At 31.8% G+C, this 22,975-nt stretch overlaps 6 protein-coding genes across 6 annotated transcripts; 2 read left to right on the plus strand and 4 right to left on the minus strand.

Moving 5' to 3' along the window:
- Positions 1-511: 511 nt before the first annotated feature.
- On the minus strand, positions 512-2,887 carry ELG1 (Elg1p; the record flags this gene model as incomplete). The annotated part of the gene is made up of 1 exon (XM_064861828.1): positions 512-2,887. One exon carries the CDS (start codon positions 2,885-2,887, stop codon positions 512-514), a length of 2,376 nt encoding a protein of 791 aa, XP_064716783.1.
- A 564-nt stretch (positions 2,888-3,451) lies between these two features.
- Positions 3,452-5,410, minus strand: PWA37_005385 (uncharacterized protein; the record flags this gene model as incomplete). Its single annotated transcript, XM_064861829.1, has 2 exons — positions 3,452-5,339; positions 5,382-5,410. The coding sequence occupies 2 exons, from the start codon at positions 5,408-5,410 to the stop codon at positions 3,452-3,454; spliced, it is 1,917 nt and encodes a 638-aa protein (XP_064716784.1).
- A 6,091-nt stretch (positions 5,411-11,501) lies between these two features.
- PWA37_005386 (uncharacterized protein) lies at positions 11,502-16,490 on the minus strand (the record flags this gene model as incomplete). Its single annotated transcript, XM_064861830.1, has 1 exon — positions 11,502-16,490. The coding sequence occupies one exon, from the start codon at positions 16,488-16,490 to the stop codon at positions 11,502-11,504; it is 4,989 nt and encodes a 1,662-aa protein (XP_064716785.1).
- Positions 16,491-17,813: 1,323 nt separating this feature from the next.
- PWA37_005387 (uncharacterized protein) lies at positions 17,814-18,890 on the plus strand (the record flags this gene model as incomplete). The annotated part of the gene is made up of 1 exon (XM_064861831.1): positions 17,814-18,890. One exon carries the CDS (start codon positions 17,814-17,816, stop codon positions 18,888-18,890), a length of 1,077 nt encoding a protein of 358 aa, XP_064716786.1.
- A 1,695-nt stretch (positions 18,891-20,585) lies between these two features.
- On the plus strand, positions 20,586-22,004 carry UGA1 (4-aminobutyrate transaminase; the record flags this gene model as incomplete). The annotated part of the gene is made up of 1 exon (XM_064861832.1): positions 20,586-22,004. One exon carries the CDS (start codon positions 20,586-20,588, stop codon positions 22,002-22,004), a length of 1,419 nt encoding a protein of 472 aa, XP_064716787.1.
- A 341-nt stretch (positions 22,005-22,345) lies between these two features.
- On the minus strand, positions 22,346-22,702 carry VMA7 (H(+)-transporting V1 sector ATPase subunit F; the record flags this gene model as incomplete). Its single annotated transcript, XM_064861833.1, has 1 exon — positions 22,346-22,702. One exon carries the CDS (start codon positions 22,700-22,702, stop codon positions 22,346-22,348), a length of 357 nt encoding a protein of 118 aa, XP_064716788.1.
- Positions 22,703-22,975: the final 273 nt, after the last annotated feature.

The raw sequence follows: 22,975 nt of genomic DNA on the forward strand, positions 1-22,975 counted from the left end.
TCTGTCCTTTTTTTTTCCTTATTTTGGGATATTTGTTCACGTTAAATTCTCATAATCAAATGGGTATGGGGTTGATTGTTATTACTATTCTAATGTATTTTTTCTTTCTATTTATTCTGAATTCGAGATTTTTCAGATTAAATTATGTACACATATATATATATAGCTCTGTATATGTTATTTGTTATACACCGCTACATGCGGTTTTTTTTTTTATGTTTTTTAATTTTCAACTCACCTTAACAATATTAAGATTTGAGATAAGAAGAAAAAGATTTGATTTAATGGAAGTTATTAGAATTCTATTGTAATTCCAACATAATGATAAGTAAAAGTTTTGGAAAGAATTGTGTATAAAGTGTTTATATATATGCCAGTACAATAATTACAATTACTATGATCTGTGCGTTATTTAAATGATATAGATTTCTATAGTAAGCAAAATGTATTCTTCTTTCAAAGTCTATAATTATTGTGGAAAGAAAAGAAAAATACTATATATTCATAAATATCAGTGTTCTGGCGTATTTAATGACCAACAATCTATGACTTCCTGGGGATTAGCATAAAACCATACAGTCTTGAATATTCCTCTTGTCAATAAGTCGTGAGCAAGATCTCGGTGTTCAGATTCAGGGATGTCTTTTGATAGTTCCTTAAATTGTTTTTGGTTATATTTTTTAGAAGATAAGTCAGATTTAGCTAAATGTACTACGTATGGATTTATCTCTCGTGCTAAATTCTTATTTGTCGTAGTAAAAAAATCGAATTCTACGCTGTTGTCATCATCCTCAGGTCTTTTGTAATTACTTTTACCTTGGAACTTATCTAAGATTTCTATAAGCTTTCTAGAATTTCTTGTTCTTCTAACAGTTGACAGGTTGTAGTCTGGTATTCTAGAACTTAAATAATGAATGGATTTTTTGTTTATATCTTTCAAAGTTCTACTAGAGTTGGGACATTTGCCTTCATATTCTTTTAATTGATAATGCATGTATTGACCAACATTAACTTCAAATGGCATCAGTGGATTCCTTAAATTATTCATTATATGTAACCTATAATCTATCAAGTAATCATTTCGAAGTCTCATTTGTTCGTCTTCTATTCTATCTAGTATAAGAATGTTTTCTGATGTCATAAGAGTACTATCTATTTCTTTTGGAATCAATGATTTTGTTCTTGTATTAGTGTCTAATATATCAGCAAAGGAGATTAGGTCATAGATTTCGCTGTAGTCTGAAATAGATTGAAGTTCTGGTAGTCTTATTTTATATTGAAGGGATTTATGATTGACAGCTAACGAATTGTTATAGGCAAATAAATATTGTAATTGTAATAAACATTTCCGGATATCTTTTTGGTTTGACCTAATTATCACTAGTAATATATCTTTTGGAATTTCTAACCCCAAAGTTTTCATATATTCAGTAAGGAATGCCAATACACTCTTTGTTGACACCTTTTTAGCTTCAAATATACTTTTACTGTCTTCACATAGTTCAATTAAATTTGTAGGGATAAAATTTATATCTTTGCAAAGTAATATGATTGGTTTTCTAGATTTGAGAAGTAAAGTCTCCACCATAACCCAAAATTGTTTGTCATGCTCTTTAAACAACACATCAACATCATTAAATAGAATTATACCATAAGATTTTTTGACTTTCACATAATGAGAAGTACAATATTCTGATAATGTGTCTAAAAGTTCTTTTTTGCTTCGATCCTGTGAACTGTTAATATCTAATACTTGACCATTTAGCGAATTCATTATTGTGTTTATTAGAATTGTTTTGCCAATGCCGTCCCCATGCAAAATCATCAAGGGCACAAATTCTTCTAGTTCATTTTCCTCTTCTTGCTCTTCTACCATGTCATCAGGTATAATAAATCCATCGAATAATATAGTACCAGGTTCTAAAGATTTTCTATTTTTTTGGCTTTTGAAAAGTGAATATCTTGTAGTTGGTTTCTTTAATTTTTCAAAAGCATTTATTATCCATTCATTAACTGACTTTTTTAGTCTAGTATCTAATAAGATTTCAGCTATATTATGGGGTTGAAACAATTGAGTCCAAAGTGTAGCATGTGTGCCATTTCTTATAGAAGTTTGAAATTTGTGTGATTCCGCTTGTTTATTAATTCTACTTTTAAGGGACTCATACTCCTGGGGCTCGAATTGGTATTGGTATGAAATAACACCTGAATTCTTTTTGTGTAACTGTTTTAGTTCAATATCATTATTATTGGAAGTGATGTTATTAAAAGATTCAAATGGTTCAGTCAACGGAGTATGGGGTAAAGGTGGTAGTAAATTATCTAATTTGGAAACACTGTTACATCTCCTGAAGGGCTTTGTAGTATATTCGTCTTCATATGTATTTGTAGCAGTATTACGATTATTGTTTCTCATATTCACTAGTAGTTCCTTTAAGTTGGTCTTCTTTACATTGGATATTGGTTGAATTAACTTTTTTGGATTAATCAATTTTTCAAAATGTTCGTTCTCCAAATTTATTACTTCTTGCATTTTCAAGTGATCTCCTTCATCAGCTGTATCTTCTAAATCATCTAAAGGTACTACATCTTTTTTATATCGGCTCGTTTTTGAAGATTTTATTTCTGTTTTAGTTTGCCTATTAAACTTTGGTGGTTTCCTCATTAGAAATGTCTTCACCGAGACGTTGGATACATTATCACCAACAGGAATAATTTTTGGTTTATTTGTTTGAACATTATCGAGGTCTACCTGCTCAGGTAGTTCCACAAGGTCGACAGTCTCTGGGTCTTTCGATATTCCTTTTACTTTGCTCCCATTCAGCTTAGTTCTCTTAGATATAGGGTTCCCATTCAGTATTTGATTCAAAGACACAGATCTTTTCATTTTCACATCTATTGGAGTAGTTTGATTGTTTTATATTGTCCCTTTAGAATATCAGATATGATCATTGATATATCCCGATAGGATCTTCAGATATTTGGTGTCTACGATAGCATTGAAGGATCTCATATAGATGGTGACGTATTCTTCACAACTGAGATGAAAAAAAAAAATATCGTCCTTGAGACGCGTAAAGTTGTATTTAAGAAGGTCAACAACTTATACAACCCTTGTAGCCATGCTTCTCGGTAAAGAAAGGAAAGCATCATGATGATGAAAATGAAGAGAACTACTAAGGTCATGTTCGTAGTTGTAGGACAAGATTCAATATTTTTAAGTAAAAATAAATTAGACCAACTAAAAGTGTTTTGTAAATAAATTATATTTAAAAGAACATCCTACACAAAAAGTAAATAAATAAAACCGAGAAAGATCACTAATTTACTGTACGGTTTGATTCAACACACGATATCACTTATGGTGATTGTTTGATGTTAGTATAAAAAAATTACAGTACCTGTCAATTATTAGTACAAGTTCAAATGCCTCTCTAGAACGGTATCATAATTAGATCAAATGAATAAGAGCCATTAAAATAGCGCTGAATAGAACATCTGAGGTTAAACTAGCTGCCAAACCTTCATATTTTGCAACTGTAACACTTTCCGCAGAATTGGAAGCAGAAGTAGCAACACTTACAGATGGAACAACATTGGCATGGGCAGATTCCATGCTTACTTCTGAATGTGCAGTAGTGGTAGCAGTAGAAGATGTAACAGAACCTGTCTTAGCACTTTCTGAACATGAAGGAGTGTATGTAGTGATAACAACACCGTCTGTAGTATAAACTGTACTAACTCTCAACACTGGTTCACCATGTAGGACAGTTTGACCGTTTTGGGAAGAAAACGAAGTGGTAGCGGTGGATAGTGAGCAAATTGGACATTCAGTGACATCTACCATGCGTGTGCTCTCAACAATAGCGGTTGTGACGGAGTGAGCAACATTTGTTTTAGCAGATGCAGTTTCACCAGCAGCATGTGTCTTACTACTGGCACCAATAGCAGAACCACGACTGTTGCTTGAGTTAGATTCCTTTGAAGTGATGGTTGACCTGTCAGTAGCATCTATAACAGAACTATGACTGTTGCTTGAGGTAGATTTCTTCGAAGTGGCATAAGAGGTAGAGGATAACTTAGGTTTACTGGAAGTACTACTTGAAACCGATACTTTCAAAGGCATGACATTTTCAGGGAATTCACCTTCATAATTACCAGGAGGTGCGTATTTACAAACAACATAATCACGATAATAGGTGCCACAATATTTTACAGCACAACCAACCTCCTTGGTGGATCTCCAAACAACTTGTGTAAAATGTCCAGTTGCCATGGAAAAGCCAGGATGGCTGTAATTATAATGTGCAATTTCACTATACCAGGCGTCCACAGCAGCGACTACATTAGGAAATCCCAGGGCAAGGTTTTCACCGTATGGACCATGAGAGTGCACAAGTCTACCAGATGAACAATCATAAACGGCAGCATACTTCTCAGCATATACAGCTAAAGTATTAGACCAGGTCAAATTACCAGTATCGACATGCAAAGCTCTCAACTTATTGTGTGCGAGAACAATAGCAACCTGTTCTTCTGGAGTCAACGCATATTTAGTATAATCAGTAGATGTTGTTGCAGTGGTGGTTGATTTGTCAGCAGCATGTATAGTAGAACCACGAATGTTGCTTGAGGTAGATGTTGTTGCAGTAGTGGTTGATCTGTCAGTAGCATCGATAGTAGAACCATTACTGTTACTCGAGGTAGATTTCTTAGAAGTGATGGTTGATCTGTCAGTAGTATTCATAGTAGAACCATGACTGTTACTTGAGATAGATTTGTTAGAAGTGGTGGTTGATCTGTCAGTAGCATGTATAGTAGAACCACGACTGTTGCTTGAAGTAGTTGTTGGTGGACATAATTCTGTGAGTTCTGCCCAGTTAGTTATTGTGTAAACAGGTTCATAAGTTGATTTCGGAGTTATGTAAACTGCAGGTGCAGTAAGAGTTTTTTGATGTAGAGATATAGATGCCCATCTTTGGGAGCCGGTTAACCAGTGAACCGTTGAGAAATTAACACTTTTATAAGCTGGTTTCAGAGGCACGACATTTTCACAGAATTGACCAAGTACATTACCAGCAGGTAAGCACTGACACACAAAAATATAAAAACCGGGAGAATATTCTTGTGCAGCACAGCTAACCTCCGTGGAGAATCTCCAAACAAGCTGTGTAAAATGTCCAGTACCACCGGAACGTTCAGGATCGCTGTAGTTATAAAAAATAATTTCATCAAACCACATGGTTACACCGTTGGTTAGAGGACCAGGTCCCCCGTAAGCGTTTGAACCAACAGAGTAGTCGTAACCTGGAACGTCTGATACAGACCTCCAACCACCACTACAAACCCATCACGCAGCCCGTTGGGCCAAATCATCAGACCAGGTCAAATTAGGAGTGTCAACAAACATAGATCTATACCTATTATGTGCGAGAAGAACAGCAGCCTATTGTTCTGGAGTCAACAAACACTTAGCATCCCTAGATGCATTATATGGATCATTAAAAATTAGTCTGTCCACTGTTACAATAGGACCTCACCTTGAGTAATCGGTTCAAGATAACTAGTAACATAAGATATTTGCGCCTTCGATACAGCAGGAAAAGCAGCTAAAAGCAGTGTAGCGCACAATAATAAGGTATTTGAGACCATTACATTATTTTCAAATATTCAGAATTATTTACTATTCAGTAAACTATATAGTTTGGTGTGTATACTTTATGGCGTCAGTTTTTTTGGTTATTTGAGGTGATACACTTAATTCTGTTATACTGGTAGCATCTGGGAGTATAACGAGATGATGCTCATGCCTGCAAGAAGAGAAGCAAGAAACGAAAGAATATTCAGACATAATCCATAGTAGTTTTATATAAAAATGTGCTCATGACTTGCAATAAAAATGATTGTTTAATAGGTTCTAGATTTTTTGATTACACAAGAATAAAATACAAATAAAATTTTGCAATAAATCTTCAATAATAAAAGTGTGTACAGGAGTAGAAACAGAGAATGAAGAAAAAGATTTGTAATCTTCAAAAATTGGACTAAAAATCTAAGTAAAGCACAAAAACACAGCATAATCAATCATTCTATTATCTCTAATAGAAAAAATTATCACTGTGTGGTGGTTTCTTTAAACAAAAAAGGAAACAGAAAATGTTGAGTCCTCGAAAATATTTCCAAATGGAGAATTAAAAATATTGTTTATTGTTTGGGCATTTTCACATTGCAGAACAATAGAATCAGTTTTGTCTAGATATTTTACTTTTGAAAAACATAAAAGGGAAAGTTTACAAGTTTAAGAATGGACAAATAGTTTTTTTCCTTTTTGCTATTGTGTTGGAAACAATCGTCTTTGTATTTGATGCAACGACAAAAAGAATAAAAGTGAAGAAAAAAATTACACAAGTGGGAAAAGAAACAATACAGACAATTCTAACCACACTATAGATATACATGTTTCTTTGTGTTCTATTTTTAAATTTTTGTCCCTGAATTATTTTAGAGAATCTCCACACTTATAACATTAGTTTAACCTTTTGTTTACAATTAAAATCGTCCTAAAATCTTATGTTTTCTTTGTATCTATTTGGTTTTTAAGGATTATCGCTCCTGATTAGTTAGTTATTTGGTGTCTATATCTCTCTTTTGTACATATCACAATATTCTATAGTAAATCGATCTATAGAATGTACAAAATTTATTACTTCATTCTCACTAGAATATTAAAATTTTTGGTAGTAACCGTGAGGTCGAATAGGAATGTATAATTTAAAAAAAGGGGTAAAGAACTTTTATATGCATTGTTACTGTTTGTACATAAGTTATATAAAGTTATATACTATAAGAACCATCAACAATTTTTTTTCTTTTTTTAGTTCGTATTGCAAGGATCAGCACCTTATATGACGTTAGCATGTAGTAATATTTTTTATAATATTCAACAATTGTAGTAAAATTGTTCTTTTTTCAACCAAGAATTTATTATTTAAAGTTATTATTGTTCTAGTCGAACACCTATTATGATAAAGATATAAAATATGATTATTCTCTTGGCATATTTGGATCTCAATTGGACTTTTTAGTGTGATATTCCTATTTCCGATTTTTTCTCTTTTTTCTGATCTAGCATACGAACAATATAATTTGTAACACTCAAAATTCTCCATTCAGGTGGAATATTTTTTCCCCTTTTCGGATACACAGTATGCAAGATATGCAAGAGTACTACTGAACTAGAAAAAATGTCGTATACTTTGTGGAATCCTTAAAATCTTTTACAATGTTGTTTAATGATAACTATTTGGTTTAATTTTAAGACAAACAAGAAAAAAAGATCATTATTATCATATTCAACCTATTGTTATGATGATATTTACTTATACTGTGTCAAAGGGTGATAGGAAGTTTGTATCTTTTTAAAATAGCAAGACTTGATAACAGAGCATTTCTTTTTGTTTTTTGTTTGTTAATTGGTGGTTGAATGGAATGACTTATAATAGCAGGTTCTATATTTGATAAAATTTACTTGATCTAGCTTATGTGTCTTAATGTGAATGTAAATGCCTTTATTCTAATAACAAATATATAGTATGAAACTTCAAGAAGTTATGAATATAAACAATTCGAATTTAGTCAACAACATAAAGCTTTTTTGACAAAGACGATTGGTGTTTTTTTGTTTAATAAGGTTTTTATAATTAATAGATTGCTGTTCGTCTGTAACATAGGAAATATGGAAAATGTCCATACTGATGACTAGAATAGATACTATACAATGAACTATTTTTAAGCATTTTTTTTATATTTATATTATGGGATTTATTGTTGTCCAAAGCGTCTTCTTGTAGTAGTATTTAGGAATATTTCTGTTAGTAACTAAAGTGAGGTATTCTTATTCCGAAGTTTCGTGATGTGTCTAAAAATGGAAATTTAAAAATGGATATATTAACAAAAAACTTTTGGAGAAAACTATTAAAAATAACCCTAAAGTTCTATGGCTTTTGTAAAGAATTGACTTACAATTTAAAAAATGAAACCTAACACGAGTCCTTGGGACAAAAAATAAAAACAATCAATCTAGGATGGTTGTTAACTGAAAAAAAGAAATAAACTTTGTTGGTCACTTTGCTTGTGGAATTGAACAAAGTACATTCCAACAAATAAAATACTATAAAGTAGATAAATACTGAAGAATAGTCTTCTTAAAGAAGATAATAACTTGTTTTTTTTACTTACTTACTATATTCATTTTAGAAACAGGAAAATATAATTAATTCATCTTGATATGAGTTCAAGCAGAAAGTTAGTATCTTTGTCGAGTTGCAAAACTATATTCAAGCCCTCGTTTGCTAGAAGAAGAGTTGAACAATCAAACTTGTTGTAGTTTTTCACCCTAAAAACAGTTAAACAATCGGAGAAAATTTGTCCAAATGTAGACAAAATTTAACTGGTTAGAAATTGGAATTAAGTAATTTTACCTTTACCAAAAGTTTTCTTTGCTTTTGTTATTAGAGAATAATTAAAAAGTGAAATGAGGTTTCTGTGGTAATTAGTCTGAATATGTGTTTACATGGCAAGAGCATGCTTTTTGTTTTACTGAAACGAACAATAGATTTTCAAACGATAAAAAAATTTTTCATGAAAAAAAAAGGAATAATTTGAGTTAGCTAAATATAAACAATAATAAATTAAAAAAAATTTTCAAAGACGTTGTGTTTGTCTTTTTGTGTACATTTTTTGCCTATTATAAAGCAAAAAAAACCAAGGCCAGCCCACAATTCCGTGGTATTTTTTCTATCTTGCTTCTAAAAAGTCTTATAGTATCTATAATATTGTATTGTACTAGTTATATTGTCTAGCCATGTTGGCTACATGAAGGGAATACTAACATAAATGTGTAGTTTTAATAATCAATTTTTTCTAATACTCCCAATTTTTTTTATTTTGATACAGCACCACCAATTTGAATTCACATTACAAGTATGGATGTTACTTTTTTGGAAATATAAAAATTCTTCATTCTGTTTTTCAGAAAATTACAATAATGCCAAGTTGTGTTTTGGTTACTGAAAATTCGTCATGCAGATAGTGTTGATTAGTAAGAATTGCTATTGTATCTTTATAATATTTGGATAGAACCGATATATGTATTAAACAAGATTGTGCTAACGTGAGGTGTTTTTGAAATTATAGGAGTGGGGATTTTCTAAAATAATTCAGGGACAAAAATTTAAAAATAGAACACAAAGAGACATATATATCTATATCGTACTAACATGATAAAAATCGGGCATGAAATAATATTCTGGGTTTTTCCAGCTTTCGTCTTTGTTTAGAGCTAGGGTTTATAGAATACGGTTCGGCAACTTCGTAGCTCAAAAGTAGCAGATTTTGTCAAGATAACTTAATAATGACATGTTTTCTTTGTCTACTTGCTTTTTCTGTGAACCTAATTAATTTTTTTCATTCTTAAAATAAAAAGATAGAACAATATTTGTGCGCAATCACAAGAGAATAGTTAACAGTAGGATTAACATTGTTTATCTTTATATATTCAATGCTTTTTATGTAATTCCAACCGAGATGACGTACATAAGATTTAACAATGTTAATTTGATTTTCTGATTCATTGTAAAAAAAAATGAACTTCAGATTTCAAAAAATATATATATATCATGTTCTAAACGACTATGTTTTGAGTTTTATATCATGTATAATTTTCCACCTGTTGTATTCTTTACATGATATGGAATGACTAACTGTAAATGAGGTCTTCTCATAGTTATTAAACACTTTATATACTTAAAAATCAAGGAAAAAAACAGATTAGTTTAAGATACTATTTATGATGTTAGTTTTCTTTTTTCCCTTAGTTTTTCTTTATACTTGATATATAGAAATAGGATTAAAAATAAGGAATGTAAAAGATATATATTAGGAGGGTTGTGATATTATATTATAAGCTCTAGTTGTTTTATAAAAAAACAAGACCTGGGAAAGTATCAGTAACGAAAAAAAATAAAAAGGGGAGTTTGGTGTAGGGTTAATTGTGCCATAGATTTATAATAAATTACTAATCATTGTTGATATTGGTGAGACAGTTTTTAAGTGATCTCTTTATTAATGTCAATAACAGAAGGACTAAAGGTTCTATTAAAATGATAATTTAAAGTTTTTAAAATCTTCAAATATGTAGTGAATAACAAATATAAAGCATTTTTTTTTTTTGTTGTTGTTTTTCTTTGTATATTTTGAATTGAAAGATGAAGGAATTCTTCATATGGCTAGTATTGTAAGTTTGTTTATGATTGTCTTGGTTTTTTTTTTTAAACAATTATTAATAATAATTGTTTAGTTTACAAAAAAATCTTTTAAGAAATTGAAAAAAAAAAGAAACTTGAAAAAAAATTTTTAACGTGAAGTAAACACTTGGAATATAGGAAATAACACCTTCAAAAGACTACAAAATTCATACCTTCTATTAGCAGATATTATAAAAAAAGAAAAATAAAAGACTAAATCTTAATTTTTCTTAATAACATATAAATTTTACAAACCACTACAGTTCAGATAGTATCTTCATAATAAACCAAAAAAGGTTAAAGTAAGTTAACTATCTGAATATTCTTTTGTATGAAAATTATTATTTGATATTTTCCAAAGCAATCTTTTCTCTTAACAAAACAATACCATATCTTAAGATCCATACAATGTAGAAAAAATTGCTGTTATTGAATCTTAAATATAGAATTATGCTATTTTTAAATTTTAGTCATATTGTAAATAATAAAGATTAATCATGTTGTCATCTTTTTTTTTTTTTTTCCAGATTTCATGATATTTTCTACATAAGGTAAGAGAAATTCTTAATTATAATAATAACAAAAGTAAAATATTATAGCACATAAGAAATACTTGAAATTATCACTAATTGTCATTATTCAATTCATTTCCATAAACAGCGCCAAAAAATAAAGTAAAACATTATTTAAACATCCCAAGTTTTAAAGAAATTATACACTTGCATATATTATACATAAAAAAAACAAACACATTTTTCAGTAAACAAGACTATTTAAATATTAATGGAAATAGAAAATAAAAAGAACCTAAAATCACTGTTGAGAATGAGCGCCTTTATTCATTGGATATATAGTAAACATTCTCAATATTATATTAAACAGATTTAGTATACAAAATTATAATAAAGTTCTTCACTTTCTTTCTTTATATACAACATAGAAATAATAATATAGAAAGATTGTAAATAAGATAAAAATAATGTATGAAGAAATCCTTGGCTTTATATATGTTAATATTCAGCCATTTTCCTCTACGAACAGTAAGATATTTAATAAATAAACTCAACAACTTTTGGTGACCTCTCAACAATTATTACTCAACAATTTATCGTTTAGTGTCTGCTAAAATCTTATTGTTCTATCTATTTTATCATAAAACATTCTATTTCAACATACCACCCATAGATCAATTCAATTTTAGTAGATCCAATTCTCAGTTAGCTTGGCAAAAATTTTAACACTCAAAGGTTTTGTAAGAATATCAGCAACGTTTTGACTTGTGTTAATATAATTCACTGATATATTATCATTTTCAATTTCTTCAGCAATGCGTAAAACCTTAGTACCATAAAATTTATTCTTGATTTTTGATATGTCTCTTACTTTGATTTGATGGAGACTAGTTTGACTGTCAGTTAATATTGAACACCTGACCTCCTTGTCTGATATAGCCTGAATTAGAACATTTAAATTTCTTAATCTTGGAATTGCTTCACAAATTGAATAAATTTCACTTTCGGTAGAAGAGGTGCATGTAATTGTTGACTTAGATGACCTAGCACCAATCAAATTTCCATTTAGATAATACATATTTCCAAATTGTGATTTCATATCGTGTTGATTTGCAAAAGCAGCATCAGTTACAGCAGTTAAATAGTTAATGTTGGAGTTGGACGTCTTGTGCCATATGAGCCGTTTGTTCCTTGTTGACCAAATAAACTGAATTAGTTGTTTGGTTAGACTCATGACTTGTTTTGATGGATATAGAGTATGTCTAGCTAGCGTGTTGACATAATATAATATATCATATCTGTACTTGTAACCGACATATGAAGCTAAACCGATTGCTTTTTGTAGCCATTTCACCTTATTCTTGTACTCCTGCTCAGTCGGATAAAATTCCCTTTCTCTTATAATTTCATTAGGTGTTCCTGGGACTTTTCTACTTTTGTTAAGGTCTACACGTAGATTCGGTAGTTTTTCTTCTAAAGATTTAGCCATACCCATTTTCATGGATAATCCTTTAATATATTCTATTTCCAGACCGAGAACATCATATTGATTAATCTTTTGAGCACCGTCATTGACAACTTTGGTTTCGAACTGTGATTGGAGTTGAGAAATAAGGTCATTTATTAGTTGACGATTATTAGTTAATAATACCATATCATCGACAAAAAGACATAATATCACGATTGAATCATTGATTTTTTTATAAAATACACAAGGCCATCCTGGTACAAAATTCATATGACAACTATTAATAATAAAATTGGTTATCTTCTTATACCAGTTTGCACCAGACTGTTTCAAACCGTAAAGTGATTTCTTTAGTCTATGTACTGTATTTCGTAATCCTAAATGGGGTGGAGAACGAATGTACAGTTCTTCTTCCAATGGAGCATACAAGTAAGCAGATGATATATCTAATTGTATAATATCATAGTTGTTTTGTAAAGCTATTGATAGACAGGACATTAGAGCGTAATGGTGAACAGTGTTTGACATCAGATCTGGTTGATAAGTCGAAGCTTTTTGTTGGTCTCCCCTAGCAACTAACCTGCATTTGTGATGACCATCTCGCTTGACACTAAAAATAAACATAGAGTTAATAATTTTGGATTTGTCTACTTCTGTAGCTTCAATAGTTTTTACCGACCAGGTACCCATTTTCGTCAGCTGAGATATCTCTTTATCATATGCTTCTTGGAATTTTTCTTTTTCAATTGGATCCCTATTGTGTGTGATTGCTTGAAAATATTGTAATGGACCATGCTGGTTGTTCTCTTCACTGCTGACCTGGTTTATGGTGTGGCGTGTAGCAGCAATGTAATTTACTGCATATGTTTTTGTAGTTTTCCTACGTTTACCAATACGTGCCTTAGTTCTTTCGTCCCTGTCTCGCTTCTGCCGTTCTTTGGCATCGACAGGTTCAGGCGTTTCTACATTGGTGTTCTTTTGACGATTACCAGATCTTGTACCACCCAAGGTACTATTGTCAACGTAGAAATTATCAGTAGGAATGGGGGTGAGTTTTGATGAACGATTACTAGATGGTGGTGTAGATGAAGATGTAGATGAAGATGTAGTATCAGTAGAGACAGCAGTGGGCAGTGGTGATGATTCATCAGAAGTAGGATGAGATGAAGGTTCAACAAGAGTTAAGGGTAGTTGATTAGGATCATTGATGTCGATGGGAGTGATTAGTTCCTCTAAATCAGAAGAGGTGGGATGAGTAGTGTGGTTGTTAGATGGATTTGAATTGGAAGTAGTATTGGTGGTGATATTCAAATCAGCATCAGCATCATTTTGAATTAAAATTTTATCTTTAAAGAGTGGATCTTTGTTAACGAGGGAAGATGATTTGGGTGATGAGGATAGAGTAGATAAAACTGTATCTTTATGATTATCAGAAGGTGTGGCTTCAATTTCGTCCTTTGAAGATGTAGTATGTTCAAATTTTGATATAAAAGTTGTGATGAGATCGTCGAATATAGAATCATCATATTCTTCATTTTCATGAATATCAACGTCATGTTTAATTGGAACAAAATTGGATGAGGATACCACCCTACGTTTAGTTGGGAGGTAAAATAAATAGCCATAAGATTCAGCATCTGGTATTAGAGCAAAACCTTTTTCACCTCTGACATGTAATTTGGAGGCAGTTTTATTGAGGTTAATAATGACCGGTTGACCGAATGGTAGCAGTGACTTGGTATCAAGTCCTAGTAAACCGACTTTAGACCGAGGTGAATCCCTCATAGAATTGTTATATATGGAATTACGGATTATAGTTGCATATTGCACAGCGTAATACCATAGGTGGTGTGGGAGTTTTGCACTATTCATAATAGTACGACAATCATTTAATAATGTTAAATTTAATCGTTCCGCAACACCGTGAGCTTGGGAATCACCTGCGTCGGTATAAACAATTTGAATACCGTTTTCAGAAAGAAACGTTTTTACTGCAGAGTTGGTGTACTCTGTTCCCCGGTCAAACTGGAATTTTAATATGGGGGTTTTGAATTGTCGCTCAATAGTCGCAATAAAGGACTTGAGGACATGTAGGATCGTTGCATCATCTTTCCTTTTTAGTAAATAAGTCCACTTAAACTTAGATGCCTCATCAGTGAACGATATAAACCATTCAGGTTTTGTAGCCACAGTTACTGGTCCAAACAGGTCAGAATGAATATATTGAAATGGTTTGAACACCTGCTGGTATTGCAGACGTGAACCAACAATATGTGGTCTCTTCCTGCTTTTTCCTTTGAGACAGTCCTGACACTGAAAATTGTTAAGGTTAGACCAATCAATTTCGTCTATAGATAGATTATTGAAGGTTTTATTTTTGATGGATGTATAGATTGACTGAACATTGACGTGACCTAAAATGCGATGAATCATGTCTAAAGGAAATTTAGTTTTTAACGCATTTACAGATTTACGAGTTGCAGTAGATGGAAATACAATATGATGATTGGATAACCAATGTAAACCATTTGAGGAGTCAATGTTTGCTGCAACATCACCATTAGCATCTTCAATGGTGTTGAGACGCTCGTTTAAAAACAGATGGTGAGAACGGAGATCACTAGTAGATAAAATGGTGTGATCAATTGTGGGTGTGTAAAAGGCATGAATTTTTATTTGGCTGCCATTTAATGTTTTTAGAATTAAATCACCCTCTTGATCGTATGGGATATCCGTGTTGGAGCATGAGGTTATTTGAACAGATTCAGGATGAGAGTCACGAAGATTGTGCAACATCTCTTTATGTTTTACAAGGGTAACCGTAGCACCGGAATCTAGCATCATATAATATGCAGGATTTAGTGAAGTTGAAATAGGCCTAAGTAAGGTTGGATCGACTGGGTTATTTTGTTGAGGAATAGAGGTGCTATTTGAATGGGTTTTAACTTGGCTAACCTTTTTAGAACGAGCTTTGGTAGATTTGGCTTTTGGCTTAACTGTTGAAGGAACTGTAGTATTTTTGGTGTTCAACACAGTAGATGTGTTGTTTGCTCGTTTATTCACTGATGGATTTGTTGGATACTGTTTTTTTGAAGAAGATGGAGGATTAGGGGAAAAATGTGGATCGGAAATTTGTGAAGCTTGATGGTAGTATTGATATTCTCTCTTGATAGAAGAGAAAATGTCGTTTATAGTATATGGGGTATCACTCTTAAAAAAGTGTTTAGAAATGGATTCGTAAGTACCTGTTAACGTATCAAGAATTGTTTGTTTTAGCAGGTACTCGTGGGTTTGAAGATCCGTGGGGTTCAATTGATCAATTAAGTTATGGAGATAACTTGTAAATTGAAATGCTGGGTAGCCACCATTATATTTTAAAGATCTAATAGTGTTGATAATGGTATTGACATTACTGCGTTCAATGTCGTATGTCATGGCCTGACGAATAACATCATAGGGATGCATTTGCTTGTGAAAGCATTCTTGAACCCAATCGGGATAACTGCTCTGAGGAACAAGGGTGAAAAATAAATTAATTAAACCTTGAGATTCTTCTGGCGTTGGATCTCTTACAGTACGATCGTGTGAATCAGGAACCAAATCTTTTAGACCAGAAGCAATCAAATGTTTTATTAAGGAATGAACCCAGGAGTTAAATAGACCAACACTAGAGCAGTAAAATAAAGTAGTTGGAATGTATGGGTTGTTATATGTACATGAATGGTTAGGTGAACCTGGAAACATTGGTTGGATTGGATTGATGGGAGAATAATATCCCGGTAGTTGACCATAATAAGGAAATGGCATATAAGCGAAACCAGTTGGTTGTTGGTAACCGTTTATTGGAATATGATGGTCATATGATGGACCATTAGTACCAGAATCAGGATAGGATGACTTTCCAGCCTGAGAAGGATTGTTCGGCGTGGAAGAACCGTATGGAGCAGATTGCTGATCTGGAGAAGCATTGTTTCCAGATTCCCTAGAAGATGGGTCAACATCTGTTGTAGCATTTAAATTATGTTCCAACTGAGGGTTGGATGGGATGTTGGATGCAGTGGAAGCGTCTTGACTGGTATTTATGTTAAAAGCTTTAATACCAGCGCCCGTGGAGGGATTTACAGCACTAGGATCACTAGTGTGTCCAGACAGAAAGCTACCATGTTGAGAATGAGCGCCTTTATTCATTGGATATATAGTAAACATTCTCAATATTATATTAAACAGATTTAGTATACAAAATTATAATAAAGTTCTTCACTTTCTTTCTTTATATACAACATAGAAATAATAATATAGAAAGATTGTAAATAAGATAAAAATAATGTATGAAGAAATCCTTGGCTTTATATATGTTAATATTCAGCCATTTTCCTCTACGAACAGTAAGATATTTAATAAATAAACTCAACAACTTTTGGTGACCTCTCAACAATTATTACTCAACAATTTATCGTTTAGTGTCTGCTAAAATCTTATTGTTCTATCTATTTTATCATAAAACATTCTATTTCAACAATCACTACCACTCTTTTCCTAAATAAATGATACTCTATGTGATATAATATAAACTAAATATTAGAGCAATATTTTTAACTGTTGGGAGTAGAACTTCAAAAATGTTGTTGTTCTTTGAACTCGTGGATTTAGAAGTAAGAAAAGCATTCAGATGTATTTTCTCCTAGGAACCATATTTTCGCACGTTTTTAATCGCAGGCGAATTTTTTAATCGTAAACGGATACGGAATATTAAATCGATTTAATTCCGCAACTTTTTATCAAAAGAAAAAAATAAAACAACAGAAAATTTCTCGGAAACGCTTTTTCGTACAGAAAGACCCACTTTGCAGATACTAAAATGAGTAGAATTTTTATTTATTTTTATTTTTTTTTTACTCATTTTTGTATAACTGAATGATCAATAATTTTTATTATCACCGTTCCTTCTTGACCACAGCGTCAGCAGACGACTAGTGTGACAAAAAAAGAAAAAAGAAAGAAATATTGAAAACTTGAGTAGAATTTTCCTTCAAGCAAAAAGAAATCTTTGTTATGAATAGAGATGTTAACAAAGACGTTATTAGCAAGATCTTTACATAATGAGTGCTATGTGACACACCTTTAATCTTATAGTAATAACCTTATCAATTGAACTCCTTCAATATATTTAGAAACTTCTTTTTCTTTACTGTTCAATACCTTTGTTTTTTTTTTTTTTTTTTTTTTAAGAAGAAAGTCACATTATCAAAATAGCTTGTTTTAGCTGAATCCATCTTTTTTTGTACACATCCTTCCAAGATATATTGATATATTTTAGTAAAAACTTTATCTAATTTCAATCAAGATAAGTGCCAAGTATTCATTTATTAGAAAATTGAGAAGGGAAAAAAAGAGGCAAAAATTTCCAAACAGATCATACTACTATTAATACACACACACACACACACACACACACACAAAAATAAATAGATTGTAATAATAATAATAATACTAGTATTATTATTATTATTAACAAAATACAAGGAGAATATGTCTAGACAAATGGCCCCCTGGGTGCCACTTTTTCAACAATCGTGTAAAAACAATTTAACTGATACAAATCCATTTACAGCCTTTCAATTCTCTACCTCTGAGATAACAGTCAATGAAGATCAAAATATCAAAGAAATCAAGCCTCGTGTAAGGACAGTAGTACTTCGAGACTTTCTTTTCAATGATAAAAAGACAAATGTGTTAACTTTCCATTCCGACTTAAGGAGTGAGAAAATGAAAGTTAGAAAAGGCCAAAAACAATACTTCGAGGGCTGTTTTTATTTCCCTGGTACTTGGGAACAATATAGAATAAGTGGTGAATGGTTCAGTATTTCCTTGAATGGCGATAATGATATTGATGATCATAAATTGACCAAATACGGTATTCTTATAAAGGAATCTATAGAGGAATCTATAAGGTTGAACCAAACAAATACTAAGCATTCCACAGATGACAGTTCTAGTACTAGTACCAGTGCTACTACTAATGATGAAATTAATGAAACTTGTAATAATAATAATAATAATAATAATAATAATAATAATAATAATAATAATGATAATAATGATAATAATAATAATGATAGAGATGATAGAAATGAAATAACTGAGGTTGTTTATAGGTTTCCTGAGTGTAATGATTGGAAAGAAGAAGTAATGAGACAATGGGATGGATTATCAAGAGCAGCTAAAGCATTATATAGAAAGCCTGCTCCAGGTGAGATACTGACAGTAGAGACAAGTAAGAAATTGGATAAGATACAACGTGGTGTTGATGGTGCTAAAGAAGACGCAGGCTTAGAAAACTTCACGGTAGTATGTCTTTTAATTGATCAAGTAGACTACTTGAATTTAAAAGATGGTCGTGGAGGCGAAAGAAGAATTTTTAGAAGATATTGTGATGCAGTATTATCTAGAAAAGATTTTAAGGAAGAGGAAGAAGAAGAAGAAGAGGAGGAGGAGGAGGAGGAGAAAGAGAAAGAGAAAGAAGAAGATGGCGAGGAGGACGAAGAAGATGAATGTGAAATACTCTCTGAACATGAAGTGTGGACAGAAGTAGAGGTTTGTCCATAATAATATAGGAAAAAGCAAACATAAATAGAACAAGTAAGGGAAAAACATGTTTAGGTTAAGGAAACAAATATAATATATTTCAACTAATTGTTTTCCTTTCCATGACATATCATCAATATACATACGTATCGATGTGTGTGTATATATATAATGTATATATGTATGATTATGTAAAATATGATTAATATTTTTTTCAATAATGATATCTGAGTGAGTCAACAATGTGATTAAAAAAAGAAACACAAATTTGTATATGTTTCCATTACAAACCCCTTTTACTCTATTATCTATTATCTATTGTTATTTTTGTTGAATAGAAGATTTGTAGACAATAGATATCTTCTTTAAGTTTATAATACCAAAAGAAAAGAAACACCAAGAGCATAGAAAGGCATGAACAGAAGTTATAACCAAACAAGTGATTGATAGACTTATCACATAGATGTTCTGTATATCATCTTTAAAAATAAACACCAACCCTTTAACCTGATAGTTTATTTTACTGTTACCGTGTCGTGCCAAAAAAGACAAATGATTAGATAAATAGAACAGATAGAAAAATATGTAGAACATTGAAGTGAAGACTTTATGAGAAAGGAACAAAAATAGATAAAAAAAAAAGAAACAAATATATAGATATATATGCTTTTCAAGGACAAGGTCATAATAGTTTTAACAAAGCACCGCATACTTCTTACTACTAATCTCAAATTTTTGCTTACCGCTTAAATATACCTAATTAGGATAATCTATCCCTCAGGGATCGAAAAAGAAATAAAATAAAAAAATAAAAAAAAAAGAGGAAAGCCTAAGAGGATCCAAAAAAGCTGTTTAGAAGTATTATAATATATTGATTGAATCGCTTAAATTCATGCTAGAGGGGAAACCGCAGAACACGGAACACCGGAAACCTTGTGCAAATAGACAACCCCTTTAGTTTTTTTTTTAAAAAAGAAAAAACACTCTTTGGAGAATCGAATAACAAAAACGACTGGGTGATTGAGTCACTTGTTTCTGGTATAAAAGAATGCTATATGATCACCACAGAGCGGAGAGCCATCCACCTAAGAAATCTTTTGTGCCAGTCAATCGAAGTAAACAGAGATAAATTATATGAATATTCGTATACATATAAAATAGTTGTAGCGCTGCGTAGCGTAGCGGGAGAAAACAGGGAATCGCTAATGTTTTCCCAAATAGGAATATCATTCTCTGGGTTAGCCGATGGCCCTTTAAAAATAATAATAACAATAACAATATTAATAATAATAATACTATCTTATCTTATCTTATCTAATATAAAAGTATAGATATGTAAGCATGATCTTGATAACATTGTTGATAGCGGCTTTCTATTTTCTCTTTTTTATTTTTTTTTTTTTTACTTTTCTTTGCTTTAGGGGATGGTAAACTTATCAGCTATAATATAAGCAACTCTAAAGGATAGGCACTATTTTAACTTAACTTGGTTTAAATTTTCTTCTTTCCAATGATCTATACGATTATATAAAAAGGAGTCGTGTGAACTTGGATTTTTTTTTTTTACCACATAATTCTCAAACTATACATCTTTCTTCTCTCATAACTGTTTTGGTTTGATTTGTGTCGGTTAAGGAAAGAAAAAAAAAAAAATAAAAAAAACACCACAAGTAACAGAGATAAAGAAGTCATACTCTGATCGATTTTTGATTTATAATGTCTATTAGTTCTACATACTATCCATCTGAACCAACCAAGCCTTCTGTAGTCACGGCTACTGTTCCTGGTCCAAGGGGTCATGAAGCTTTAAAACAATTATCCAACACTTTCGATACTAGACCTGCTTATTTTGTTGCTGACTATGACAAGTCCTGCGGTAACTATATTGTCGATGTCGACGGCAACACCTTTCTAGATCTATATGCCCAAATCGCTTCTATCGCCCTAGGCTATAACAATCCAAAATTAATCCAAACCCTAACCACAAATGAAATGAAAAATGCTCTTGTCAACAGAGCTGCTATCGGTAACTTCCCTTCTAAAGAACTAAATGCTGTTCTAACTAAACTTTTGAAAGTAGCTCCAAAGGGCCAGACCCATGTGTGGAGTGGTCTTTCTGGTGCTGATGCCAATGAACTGGCTTTTAAAGCCGCATTCATGTATTACATGCAAAAGAAGCGTGGCGGTAGAGATGTCCCATTCACTGAAGAAGAATTGACTTCTGTCATGGAAAACAAGACTCCAGGATCTCCAAAATTGGCTGTTCTTTCCTTTAAAAAAGCTTTCCATGGCAGATTATTCGGTAGCGGTTCCTGTACTTGTTCTAAGCCTGTCCATAAACTAGATTTCCCAACTTTTGACTGGCCACATGCCGAATACCCGTACTATCAATATCCATTGGAAAAATACGAAGAAGCTAACCGAAAGGAGGATGACAGATGTTTGAAGATCGTCCAAGACTTAATCACTAGCTGGCACATACCAGTCGCTGCCCTTTTAATCGAACCAATCCAATCTGAAGGTGGTGATAACCACGCCTCCAAATATTTCTTACAAAAATTAAGAGATATCACCTTGAAACATGATGTTGTTTACATTATTGATGAGGTCCAAACTGGTGTCGGTGCTACTGGTAAAATGTGGTGTCATGAATATGCAGATATCCAACCACCTGTTGATTTGGTGACATTCTCCAAGAAATTTCAAAGTGCCGGTTACTTCTTCCACAACTTAGATTTTATCCCAAACCAACCATATAGACAATTCAACACCTGGTGTGGCGACCCAGCCAGAATGATCATTGCTGGTGCCATCGGCCAAGAAATCTTGGACCATGACTTGTTATCTCTGGTTAATAAGACTGGCGATTATCTTTTCAGCAAATTGGAAGATTTACAGGCTAAATACCCACAATACTTTGATAGACTAAGAGGTAAAGGTAGAGGGACTTTCATTGCTTGGGATTTACCAACTTCAGATTTAAGAAATTCTTTGCTACAAAAGTTAAGATTGAATGGTTGTAATGTTGGTGGTTGTGCTGAAAGATCTGTTAGATTAAGACCAACCTTAACTTTTGAACCAAAACATGCTGATATTTTTGTCGAACTTTTAGAAAAAAGTGTTCAAGAATTATGATTTTCGTTTGAATCCAAAAAGAAGAGAGATACCGGCACTTAGTTAATATTAATGACACATGTGATTTCTTTTTTTTTTTTTTATTTTGTTTACTTATATAATTTATTTATTTATGTCCTTGTATATTCAATGAACAATTCCTTGTCATGTATTTACTATATATCGCCTTATTTTTTTGGAAAATATAACAAGTTCAGATGAAACTAGAAAGGTATTGTTATAACGAGGCTCCAAGACTAACGAAGTACCACAGTTTTATTTTAATTATATATACATATATCCCTCCTTATATTCATACATATGATCTCTTGAAATAAAAAAAATAAAAAAACATCTTAATTTTATTCTCCAAATAATTTCCTAACTTTTTTCAACACAGAATCCTTCTCTGGATCGTAGGGATGGTCCTTTGATGGAATCTCTAAAATAGCAGGGAATGGCTTGACATAGTTATCGATTTTCGATCTAATAACATCAGCAATGTGTTGATTAATTAGCAATAATGCAATGTCATCTCTTTGCTCAGTGAACTCATCGAATTTATCGGATATTTCCTCCGCTGTAGTTTTATCTTCTTTATATATGAAAAAGTTCTTTTCATTTGTATCAGGATTGATTTGTCCAATACCTGCTAAAAGTAGACCTGTAGTAGTATCTTCATCACCCATAACAGCAATTAACGTTCTTTTCTCAGCCATTATCGAATATTTATATCAATGATAATAAATATTGAAATAAAAAATAAGGATAATTTAAATTTTGAATATTCAAAATAATTTTCACTATTACTTTACTTCCTTGTTTTTGGTTACCTGGTCGCCTTATCCAGTAAGTCTAATTGAATGATAAGAAAATCTTTGAATGGATATTCAACCTCCCTCTGTTACGAAGTCTCATACCCTTTTTCAACAGATATATTGGGCCTTTCTTTCTTTTCTATCAGTTTATCAACATTTTCAAGCCTTTGTTCT

Source organism: Arxiozyma heterogenica (assembly GCF_036370985.1).
Source record: "Arxiozyma heterogenica strain weizmannii chromosome Unknown scaffold_9, whole genome shotgun sequence".
Classification (NCBI taxonomy): Eukaryota; Fungi; Ascomycota; class Saccharomycetes; order Saccharomycetales; family Saccharomycetaceae; genus Arxiozyma; species Arxiozyma heterogenica.